The following is an 11452-nucleotide window of genomic DNA, read 5'->3' as shown; positions in this document are numbered from 1 at the left end:
AAAACCGCGCCGAACGTCTCTCGTCAGGCCATGCTCTCTCCAATAATTCGCTTTCACCGAGGCAATAGCCGAGATCGTGGTCACGGTGAACGAATAAAACGGCGCCAAACGTCTCTCGTCAGGCCGTGCTCTCTCCAATAATTCGCTTTCACCGAGGCAATAGCCGAGATCGTGGTCACGGTGAACGAATAAAACCGCGCCGAACGTCTCTCGTCAGGCCGTGCTCTCTCCAATAATTCGCTTTCACCGAGGCAATAGCCGAGATCGTGGTCACGGTGAACGAATAAAACCGCGCCGAACGTCTCTCGTCAGGCCGTGCTCTCTCCAATAATTCGCTTTAACCGAGGCAATAGCCGAGATCGTGGTCACGGTGAACGAATAAAACGGCGCCAAACGTCTCTCGTCAGGCCGTGCTCTCTCCAATAATTCGCTTTCACCGAGGCAATGGCCGAGATCGTGGTCACGGTGAACGAATAAAACCGCGCCGAACGTCTCTCGTCAGGCCGTGCTCTCTCCAATAATTCGCTTTCACCGAGGCAATAGGCGAGATCGTGGTCACGGTGAACGAATAAAACGGCGCCAAACGTCTCTCGTCAGGCCGTGCTCTCTCCAATAATTCGCTTTCACCGAGGCAATAGCCGAGATCGTGGTCACGGTGAACGAATAAAACCGCGCCAAACGTGTCTCGTCAGGCCGTGCTCTCTCCAATAATTCGCTTTCACCGAGGCAATAGGCGAGATCGTGGTCACGGTGAACGAATAAAACCGCGCCAAACGTCTCTCGTCAGGCCGTGCTCTCTCCAATAATTCGCTTTCACCGAGGCAATAGGCGAGATCGTGGTCACGGTGAACGAATAAAACCGCGCCAAACGTCTCTCGTCAGGCCGTGCTCTCTCCAATAATTCGCTTTCACCGAGGCAATAGGCGAGATCGTGGTCACGGTGAACGAATAAAACCGCGCCAAACGTCTCTCGTCAGGCCGTGCTCTCTCCAATAATTCGCTTTCACCGAGGCAATAGGCGAGATCGTGGTCACGGTGAACGAATAAAACCGCGCCAAACGTCTCTCGTCAGGCCGTGCTCTCTCCAATAATTCGCTTTCACCGAGGCAATAGGCGAGATCGTGGTCACGGTGAACGAATGAAACCGCGCCAAACGTCTCTCGTCAGGCCGTGCTCTCTCCAATAATTCGCTTTCACCGAGGCAATAGGCGAGATCGTGGTCACGGTGAACGAATAAAACCGCGCCGAACGTCTCTCGTCAGGCCGTGCTCTCTCCAATAATTCGCTTTCACCGAGGCAATAGGCGAGATCGTGGTCACGGTGAACGAATAAAACCGCGCCAAACGTCTCTCGTCAGGCCGTGCTCTCTCCAATAATTCGCTTTCACCGAGGCAATAGGGGAGATCGTGGTCACGGTGAACGAATAAAACCGCGCCAAACGTCTCTCGTCAGGCCGTGCTCTCTCCAATAATTCGCTTTCACCGAGGCAATAGGCGAGATCATGGTCACGGTGAACGAATAAAACCGCGCCATACGTCTCTCGTCAGGCCGTGCTCTCTCCAATAATTCGCTTTCACCGAGGCAATAGGCGAGATCGTGGTCACGGTGAACGAATAAAACCGCGCCGAACGTCTCTCGTCAGGCCGTGCTCTCTCCAATAATTCGCTTTCACCGAGGAAATAGCCGAGATCGTGGTCATAGTGAACGAATAAAACCGCGCCGAACGTCTCTCGTCAGGCCGTGCTCTCTCCAATAATTCGCTTTCACCGAGGCAATAGGCGAGATCGTGGTCACGGTGAACGAATAAAACCGCGCCGAACGTCTCTCGTCAGGCCGTGCTCTCTCCAATAATTCGCTTTCACCGAGGCAATAGCCGAGATCGTGGTCACGGTGAACGAATAAAACCGCGCCGAACGTCTCTCGTCAGGCCGTGCTCTCTCCAATAATTCGCTTTCACCGAGGCAATAGGCGAGATCGTGGTCACGGTGAACGAATAAAACCGCGCCGAACGTCTCTCGTCAGGCCGTGCTCTCTCCAATAATTCGCTTTCACCGAGGCAATAGCCGAGATCGTGGTCACGGTGAACGAATAAAACCGCGCCGAACGTCTCTCGTCAGGGCGTGCTCTCTCAAATAATTCGCTTTCACCGAGGCAATAGGCGAGATCGTGGTCACGGTGAACGAATAAAACCGCGCCGAACGTCTCTCGTCAGGCCGTGCTCTCTCCAATAATTCGCTTTCACCTAGGCAATAGCCGAGATCGTGGTCACGGTGAACGAATAAAACCGCGCCGAACGTCTCTCGTCAGGCCGTGCTCTCTCCAATAATTCGCTTTCACCGAGGCAATAGCCGAGATCGTGGTCACGGTGAACGAATAAAACCGCGCCGAACGTCTCTCGTCAGGCCGTGCTCTCTCCAATAATTCGCTTTCACCGAGGCAATAGGCGAGATCGTGGTCACGGTGAACGAATAAAACCGCGCCGAACGTCTCTCGTCAGGCAGTGCTCTCTCCAATAATTCGCTTTCGCCGAGGCAATAGGCGAGATCGTGGTCACGGTGAACGAATAAAACCGCGCCAAACGTCTCTCGTCAGGCCGTGCTCTCTCCAAAAATTCGCTTTCACCGAGGCAATAGGCGAGATCGTGGTCACGGTGAACGAATAAAACCGCGCCAAACGTCTCTCGTCAGGCCGTGCTCTCTCCAATAATTCGCTTTCACCGAGGCAATAGGTGTTACGTTTCTTCGTTAGGAGGATTAAATGTAGCGAGTTCGTTAAAAAGGAAGGGTTTATGTACAATATTTACATGTTCGTTCCAGTTGCTGCCGGAGTCACCATCGATTCCTCCGTTCTCGTCGTCGTCTATATACCTTCTTGTTACATCTTCTTCTTCTTTTGCACTAATTATTCAACAAACTCCCCCGAAAATGAGCACAAGCTCATTCTTACAGTTCCAGGGGATATAATAACTGTATCGGCTGGCAAAGTTCACGACCACTGGGTGTAATTATTCTGCAAGACCGCACCTTGCCGTCCCTTCCTGGGAATGTCTCGTTGACCCTGCAGAGTTTCCACATGTGTCGCGGTAGTCTATTGTCCTTGAGAAGGACCAGGTCACCGGTTTGTATACAGCTTGAATTGCTGGGTTTAGCGATGTGGGCTGACCTCAGTTCTAGCAAATATTCTGATCTCCATCTTCTCCAAAATTGATTCATAACTGTGTTTCGATATTTCCAACCTCGCGCCAAGTTTTCGGGGCTTGCTTGATCTTCTTCTGGCATTTGATGGGAGGGAAGGCTGGTCAATTTGTGTCCCACCAGAAAGTGTGCTGGAGTGAGAGCCTCTCGTTCTTTTGCATCGGTGGAAATGAAAGTCACTGGACGGGAGTTGACTACGGCTTCTACCTCCGTGAGGACAGTTGTCAGTTCTTCGAAATTCAGACTACTGCGGCCTAGAACCTTACGCAGCGAAACCTTGACTGACCTCACTAGTCTCTCCCAAAACCCACCCCACCAGGCAGCTCTCGCTACGATCGTTTTCCATCTAATTCTATGGTTTGCAAAGTACGTTTGCACTTCCTCCCCTTCTATCGATTCAAACAATCTCTGGATGTCTTTGGCTGCTCTTTTGAACGTTGAGGCATTGTCGGAATAAATCGTTTTCGGGATACCTCTGCGTGCCACGAATCGTGTGAATGCCAATAAAAATGCTGTTGTCGTTAGGTCGCTCACCAGTTCGAGGTGCACAGCACGTGTCACGGCACAGGTAAACAGGACGATGTAAACCTTGTAGCTTCCGCAGTCACGTCGACAGATAAGCGGCCCAGCAAAATCCACCCCTGTTTTTTCAAACGGTTCGCACCTTAATACTCGGTCTGCCGGTAGTGGAGCTACAGGCTCGGAGGCTGGTGCACAAGTTTGCCTTTGGCAAGTTATACAGCGACGTATGACCTTTCTTACGGCTTGCCTTCCCCTTAGAACCCAATAGGTTTCACGTATTTGCGTCAACGTGTCTTGAACTCCGGCGTGCAGTAGTCGACGATGTTCTTCAGCGATGAGAAGGAAGGTGAATCGGTGGTCTGCAGGTAAAATAATTGGATGTTTCACTTCTTCTTCGTTGTCGCTAAATTGCAATCGGCCACCAACTCTTACGATCCCATCACAGTCTATATTTGGGTTAAGCATCTTGATTTTTGAAGTCTTCTGAACTTGTCGTTGGTCTCGCAAGAGTTTGATTTCCATTGAAAAGGTCTCATTCTGTGTTGTTTTTATCCAGAATTTTTCAGCTTCTATAATTTCCTCGCTCGTTAGGAGACCACTTCGTTGGCCTTGTTGTTTTACGTTATTTATAAACCGTTTTATCCACGCCGTCACCCGAATCAACTTGATAAATGAACTGTAGTCTTCCAAGCTCACCAGTTGATTATCTTGAGGTACTGTGAGTTGTATAATAGTCTCTTTCTTTTCTTCCGCGAGGTATTCATTGCCTTCTGGTTTGCCCTGAATTTGACTCGGCCATGATGTTTCGGAGCGATGCAACCAGATTGGTCCATTCCACCATGTCTTGCTCTGTACTAGAGACTTTGGCATAAGTCCCCGTGTTAGGAGGTCTGCTGGATTTTCTGTACCAGGGCAATGCCTCCAGTTCCTTTGGTTCCGCCAGAGCTTGGATTTCCGTGACTCGATTTGCTACGAATAGCTTCCACCGGGTTGTTGAACCACGAATCCAATACAGGACAATCGTAGAGTCCGTCCACAGATATACTGGAAGTCCTTCTAGCTTCAACTTGCTCGTGAGGAACTGCGTCAGTCGAGCGCCTATTAATGCCCCCATGAGCTCTAGTCGCGGAAGAGTCAACCGTTTGAGGGGTGCCACTCTCGATTTTGCCATTATTAGAGCCACCCTCTTCCCATTTTGTTCTTTCGATGTCAGGAATGCTACAGCTCCATATGCTCTTGTACTTGCGTCACAGAAGACATGTAACGCCTTTTCTGTTTCGTCCTTGGAGAAGTCGAGAGCAATGAGTCTTGGGACCGCGATGTTTTTTAGTGCAGTGAGGTCTTTACACCATGCGTCCCACTCTTCGTAAAGGTCAGCAGGTAATGTCTCATCCCAATCAACTCCTCGCTCCCATAGATGCTGAAATAAAATTTTTGCAGTGATTATTGCAGGAGCCAGTAGTCCCATTGAATCGAAAATGCGAGATGACGCTTGCAACACAAAGCGTTTGCTGTCCTCTCTTGAGCACAGAAAGTTGATGAGAGAAGTGAGATCGACTTTGATCATGTCTGTCCGTGTTTCCCAACCAACACCTAAAACTTTCGTTGGACCAACCAGTTCGATTAGTTCCTCTTGGGCGGAACTTTCTTTCGTCAATTCCTCTAATATTATTAGACTATTTGACTTCCACTTCCGAAGCTTCATTCCTGCCCTCTTCATTATCTCCCTTGCTTCTCTGCAGAGGACTTCTGCTTCTTTCAAATTTTCCGCGCCCGTTATTAGGTCATCAACATACAGGTGGTCCTTTAAAATCTTCGTGGTTTGAGGAAATTCTTCTTCCATTAGGTGTAAATGGTGTCTCACCGTGGCCGCCAGGAGAAACGGACTTGATGTTGCTCCAAAGGGAACTCTGGCCATTCTCCACGTTACTACTTGTGGTAGTTGATGTCCTTGTTTGGGTGTACTGTCATACCACAGGAAACGTAATGCGTCTCTGTCTTGCTCCGCCAAGGTGACTTGCAAAAATGCCTTCTCGATGTCAGCTGTTACTGCGATGTTGTGTGTACGAAACGCGATCAGTAAATCGATCAAGTCAGGGTTTAAGTTTGTTCCGCTGGACAAGACGTCGTTCAGAGAAAGTTCCCCAGCGGTGCTAGAAGACGCGTCAAAGACAACCCGTAACTTTGTTGTTTGTCGGTCTTGTCGCACAACTGCTTGATGTGGCATGTAATATACGGGATTGCCGGCTTCCTTTGTATTTACGACCTTTTCTGCGAAGCCATTTACAAAGTACTCCCGAATGGTGGTGTCGTAGTCCATCATAAACGCTCTGTTTTTCATGAGGCGTGCGGTTAACGACCTAAGTCTTCTTTTTGCATTCTCTTTGTTGTCGTTCAGCTCTTCAACTTGATCATTCCATGGCAGAGAAACTTCATAACGTCCTTCTTTATATTTTACTTTGTTCTCAAATTCTTCGAACAGTAGATTTCCTTTGGTCGGCGACTCTTTTGCAGTTATCCCAATGTGTTCCAGTTCCCAGAATGACCGCAGCTGTGCAGATATGTCAGTTATGTCAGCTGTAGTCACTTTCAATACTCCTGTAATCGATGAGTATATAGCAGTAGACGAAGTTGAGGGCACGGGACCTTGTAGAGTCCAGCCAAAGATAGTGTCGACGGCCATCAGCCCTTTTTCCAAGCGCTTTACACTTCCACTTACTACTTCCCAGTAATAGTCAGCTCCGATTAGAAGGCTGATGCCTTTCTCACATTCGTTGTTGCTGAAAGCGCTATCCGCAATGAGCATGTCTTCAGGTATGCTCAGCGCTACCTCTGTGGTGCGGCAATGATGTCGGCACAAATCTGTGGGACCTCCAAAGCTTCAATGCGTACGTCTTTTCTGCTGTACTGATTGCGCAGCCATAGCTCAACTCTTCGACATGTTCTTGGAGCAGTTGCTGCGCCTTCTCCAAAGGTAAATATGTTCAAGTCTTCCTCTCCGAGAACCTTCAGGTGAAGTTTCTCCGCGACGTCCTTTCTAACAAAAGTGCGTTGACTTCCACCGTCAATCAGGAGCCGAACGAACGCACGGTCTCTTTCTCCTTCGGCCCACGCTTTTGCTGTTTGTAGAAGCACTTGGCAAGGCCCTCTGTTTTCCTTATCAGTTGCCTTTAGAGAGGACTGGAGCACATTTCCGGTAGGGACTGCTTTGTTACTTCTTATTAAGGGCTTGTTCGGAGTTTGCTTTTCCAATGCATTGTAATTCGGGTCGCACATCGTTGTTGCATGTCTTCTGGAACAATTATCACACTTTAGCCACCTTGCGCTTTTGCAATTCTTCGCACCAATGGTTAGGTTTAGTGCATCGAAAGCAACGATTGTTCCCTTTCAGGACTTCTTTTTTTTGGTCCAGGGGCATGCGCACCGAACAGTTGGCAGTCATATGGTCAGCTGATCCGCAGAACAGGCACTGGTTTTCGTTGGTGTTCGTTCCTGTCGCGAACATAGCTGTCGAAGGTGGATATCGTCTAGGTCGTTCGTTCCTCCAAGTTGAAGAACTGGCCATACTGGCAGTTGGTTGGACTCTTTGGTTTCCATGCTGAGTCCGCTCTCGACTTTCGATTTCGCTTTTCAAGAAGTTCAAAAACTGTTTTAGTTCGTTGCCTTCGTTTGTCACTTCCGGTGTTGTTTTTCGATGATATTCTAGTTCGAGGTCTGATGGCACAGCCTTTCGCAGGACTGTTAGTAGGAGTGTCCCGTAGGTGTTTGAAGAGACACCAAGCGCCTCAAGGCTTCGGACTCCTGTCTCAACTTCGTCATACAACAACCTGAGCTTCTCCACGTTGTGAGAGTTACTGATTGTTCTCACTGCTAGTAACCGTGACATGTGTTCTTCTACGATGAGCTCTTTTTTCCCGAATCTTGTTTTCAGGAGGTCCAGTGCAACGGTGTAGTTTTCACCTGTCAGTTGTAACCCCTCAATTGCTGTAGCAGCTTTAGCTGTAAGGTAACTTTTCAGGTATTTAAACTTGTCAATTTCGGACAGAGAGACGTTTTGGTTGATTGTAGCGTCAAACTGGTCCCAGAAACCTTGCCATGACCGTATGTCACCCGTAAATTTTGCAATTTCCAGCTTTGGAAGTTTGACCGTTGCGTGTTCTTGACTGATGGGCCGTGGTGGTCTTGAACTTGCGCCTGGCATTGAGGTGTCCAACGTCATGTTAGTCATTCGTTCATGCTCTTTTAGTTTCCGTAGGACTTTTGTTTTCGTTGAGCTAATTCTTTCGGCGTAACCTTCTGCGTTTACCATCTCCTGTTCCAGCGTGTCATCGATGATGGCTCTCTCAATCTGATCGTCGATTTCTTTTAACGCAGATTCTTTGAGTATCAAGATGTTAAGCCTTTCTTCCAGCTCCCCGATGGACGTTGGTTCCATGCCTATAAGAGTGACGATTTCGGAAATGATCCTGGTTGTCGCCGATCGAATCACGGTTCTTCTTCTTTTAAGTTGTTCGATGGCGGCTGGCGTCAGTTGATCCATTTTCGTTGAGGTAAGTCCACTCGGGTGATCGTTGGGTTTTACGATGGATGTTCCAAGCCTTTCTTTGCCTTTCCTTGACTCAGCTACTCCCGGGTTTCGGCACCAAATTTATGTTACGTTTCTTCGTTAGGAGGATTAAATGTAGCGAGTTCGTTAAAAAGGAAGGGTTTATGTACAATATTTACATGTTCGTTCCAGTTGCTGCCGGAGTCACCATCGATTCCTCCGTTCTCGTCGTCGTCTATATACCTTCTTGTTACATCTTCTTCTTCTTTTGCACTAATTATTCAACAATAGGCGAGATCGTGGTCACGGTGAACGAATAAAACGGCGCCAAACGTCTCTCGTCAGGCCGTGCTCTCTCCAATAATTCGCTTTCACCGAGGCAATAGGCGAGATCGTGGTCAGGGTGAACGAATAAAACCGCGCCAAACGTCTCTCGTCAGGCCGTGCTCTTTCCAATAATTCGCTTTCACCGAGGCAATAGGCGAGATCGTGGTCACGGTGAACGAATAAAACCGCGCCGAACGTTTCTCGTCAGGCCGTGCTCTCTCCAATAATTCGCTTTCACCGAGGCAATAGGCGAGATCGTGGTCACGGTGAACGAATAAAACGGCGCCAAACGTCTCTCGTCAGGCCGTGCTCTCTCCAATAATTCGCTTTCACCGAGGCAATAGGCGAGATCGTGGTCACGGTGAACGAATAAAACGGCGCCAAACGTCTCTCGTCAGGCCGTGCTCTCTCCAATAATTCGCTTTCACCGAGGCAATAGGCGAGATCGTGGTCACGGTGAACGAATAAAACCGTGCCGAACGTCTCTCGTCAGGCCGTGCTCTCTCCAATAATTCGCTTTCACCGAGGCAATAGGCGAGATCGTGGTCACGGTGAACGAATAAAACCGCGCCAAACGTCTCTCGTCAGGCCGTGCTCTCTCCAATAATTCGCTTTCACCGAGGCAATAGGCGAGATCGTGGTCACGGTGAACGAATAAAACCGCGCCAAACGTCTCTCGTCAGGCCGTGCTCTCTCCAATAATTCGCTTTCACCGAGGCAATAGGCGAGATCGTGGTCACGGTGAACTAATAAAACCGCGCCGAACGTCTCTCGTCAGGCCGTGCTCTCTCCAATAATTCGCTTTCACCGAGGCAATAGGCGAGATCGTGGTCACGGTGAACGAATAAAACCGCGCCAAACGTCTCTCGTCAGGCCGTGCTCTCTCCAATAATTCGCTTTCACCGAGGCAATAGGCGAGATCGTGGTCACGGTGAACGAATAAAACGGCGCCAAACGTCTCTCGTCAGGCCGTGCTCTCTCCAATAATTCGCTTTCACCGAGGCAATAGGCGAGATCGTGGTCACGGTGAACGAATAAAACCGCGCCAAACGTCTCTCGTCAGGCCGTGCTCTCTCCAATAATTCGCTTTCACCGAGGCAATAGGCGAGATCGTGGTCACGGTGAACGAATAAAACCGCGCCGAACGTCTCTCGTCAGGCCGTGCTCTCTCCAATAATTCGCTTTCACCGAGGCACTAGGCGAGATCGTGGTCACGGTGAACGAATAAAACGGCGCCAAACGTCTCTCGTCAGGCCGTGCTCTCTCCAATAATTCGCTTTCACCGAGGCAATAGGCGAGATCGTGGTCACGGTGAACGAATAAAACCGCGCCAAACGTCTCTCGTCAGGCCGTGCTCTCTCCAATAATTCGCTTTCACCGAGGCAATAGGCGAGATCGTGGTCACGGTGAACGAATAAAACCGCGCCGAACGTCTCTCGTCAGGCCGTGCTCTCTCCAATAATTCGCTTTCACCGAGGCAATAGGCGAGATCGTGGTCACGGTGAACGAATAAAACCGCGCCAAACGTCTCTCGTCAGGCCGTGCTCTCTCCAATAATTCGCTTTCACCGAGGCAATAGGCGAGATCGTGGTCACGGTGAACGAATAAAACGGCGCCAAACGTCTCTCGTCAGGCCGTGCTCTCTCCAATAATTCGCTTTCACCGAGGCATTAGGCGAGATCGTGGTCACGGTGAACAAATAAAACCGCGCCAAACGTCTCTCGTCAGGCCGTGCTCTCTTCAATAATTCGCTTTCACCGAGGCAATAGGCGAGATCGTGGTCACGGTGAACGAATAAAACCGCGCCAAACGTCTCTCGTCAGGCCGTGCTCTCTCCAATAATTCGCTTTCACCGAGGCAATAGGCGAGATCGTGGTCACGGTGAACGAATAAAACCGCGCCAAACGTCTCTCGTCAGCCGTGCTCTCTCCAATAATTCGCTTTCACCGAGGCAATAGGCGAGATCGTGGTCACGGTGAACGAATAAAACCGCGCCAAACGTCTCTCGTCAGGCCGTGCTCTCTCCAATAATTCGCTTTCACCGAGGCAATAGCCGAGATCGTGGTCACGGTGAACGAATAAAACCGCGCCAAACGTCTCTCGTCAGGCCGTGCTCTCTCCAATAATTCGCTTTCACCGAGGCAATAGCGAGATCGTGGTCACGGTGAACGAATAAAACGGCGCCAAACGTCTCTCGTCAGGCCGTGCTCTCTCCAATAATTCGCTTTCACCGAGGCAATAGGCGAGATCGTGGTCACGGTGAACGAATAAAACCGCGCCAAACGTCTCTCGTCAGGCCGTGCTCTCTCCAATAATTCGCTTTCACCGAGGCAATAGGCGAGATCGTGGTCACGGTGAACGAATAAAACGGCGCCAACGTCTCTCGTCAGGCCGTGCTCTCTCCAATAATTCGCTTTCACCGAGGCAATAGGCGAGATCGTGGTCACGGTGAACGAATAAAACCGCGCCGAACGTCTCTCGTCAGGCCGTGCTCTCTCCAATAATTCGCTTTCACCGAGGCAATAGGCGAGATCGTGGTCACGGTGAACGAATAAAACGGCGCCAAACGTCTCTCGTCAGGCCGTGCTCTCTCCAATAATTCGCTTTCACCGAGGCAATAGGCGAGATCGTGGTCACGGTGAACGAATAAAACCGCGCCGAACGTCTCTCGTCAGGCCGTGCTCGCTCCAATAATTCGCTTTCACCGAGGCAATAGGCGAGATCGTGGTCACGGTGAACGAATAAAACCGCGCCAAACGTCTCTCGTCAGGCCGTGCTCTCTCCAATAATTCGCTTTCACCGAGGCAATAGGCGAGATCGTGGTCACGGTGAACGAATAAAACCGCGCCAAACGTCTCTCGTC

General features: G+C 50.0%; 1 protein-coding gene across 1 annotated transcript; it reads right to left on the bottom strand.

Moving 5' to 3' along the window:
- Positions 1-2909: 2909 nt before the first annotated feature.
- Positions 2910-4549, bottom strand: LOC121834714. Its single transcript, XM_042288449.1, has 2 exons — positions 4413-4549; positions 2910-3516 (listed from the first exon to the last, which is right to left on the bottom strand). The coding sequence occupies exons 1-2, from the start codon at positions 4547-4549 to the stop codon at positions 2943-2945; spliced, it is 711 nt and encodes a 236-aa protein (XP_042144383.1). The 3' UTR covers positions 2910-2942.
- Positions 4550-11452: the final 6903 nt, after the last annotated feature.

Source organism: Ixodes scapularis, unplaced genomic scaffold (genome assembly GCF_016920785.2).
Source record: "Ixodes scapularis isolate PalLabHiFi unplaced genomic scaffold, ASM1692078v2 ptg004977l_1__unscaffolded, whole genome shotgun sequence".
Lineage (NCBI taxonomy): Eukaryota > Metazoa > Arthropoda > Arachnida > Ixodida > Ixodidae > Ixodes > Ixodes scapularis.
Note: the sequence above shows the minus strand (reverse complement) of the source record. Positions and strands in the feature narration are given on the sequence as shown.

Coding starts and splice junctions, on each gene's coding strand:
- LOC121834714 (XM_042288449.1), bottom strand. CDS start 4,549: ATGGACCAATCTGGTTGCATCGCTCCGAAACATCATGGCCGAGTCAAA. Junction 3,517..4,412: donor TACCTCAAGATAATCAACTG/GTGAGCTTGGAA, acceptor CGTAGCGAGAGC/TGCCTGGTGGGGTGGGTTTT.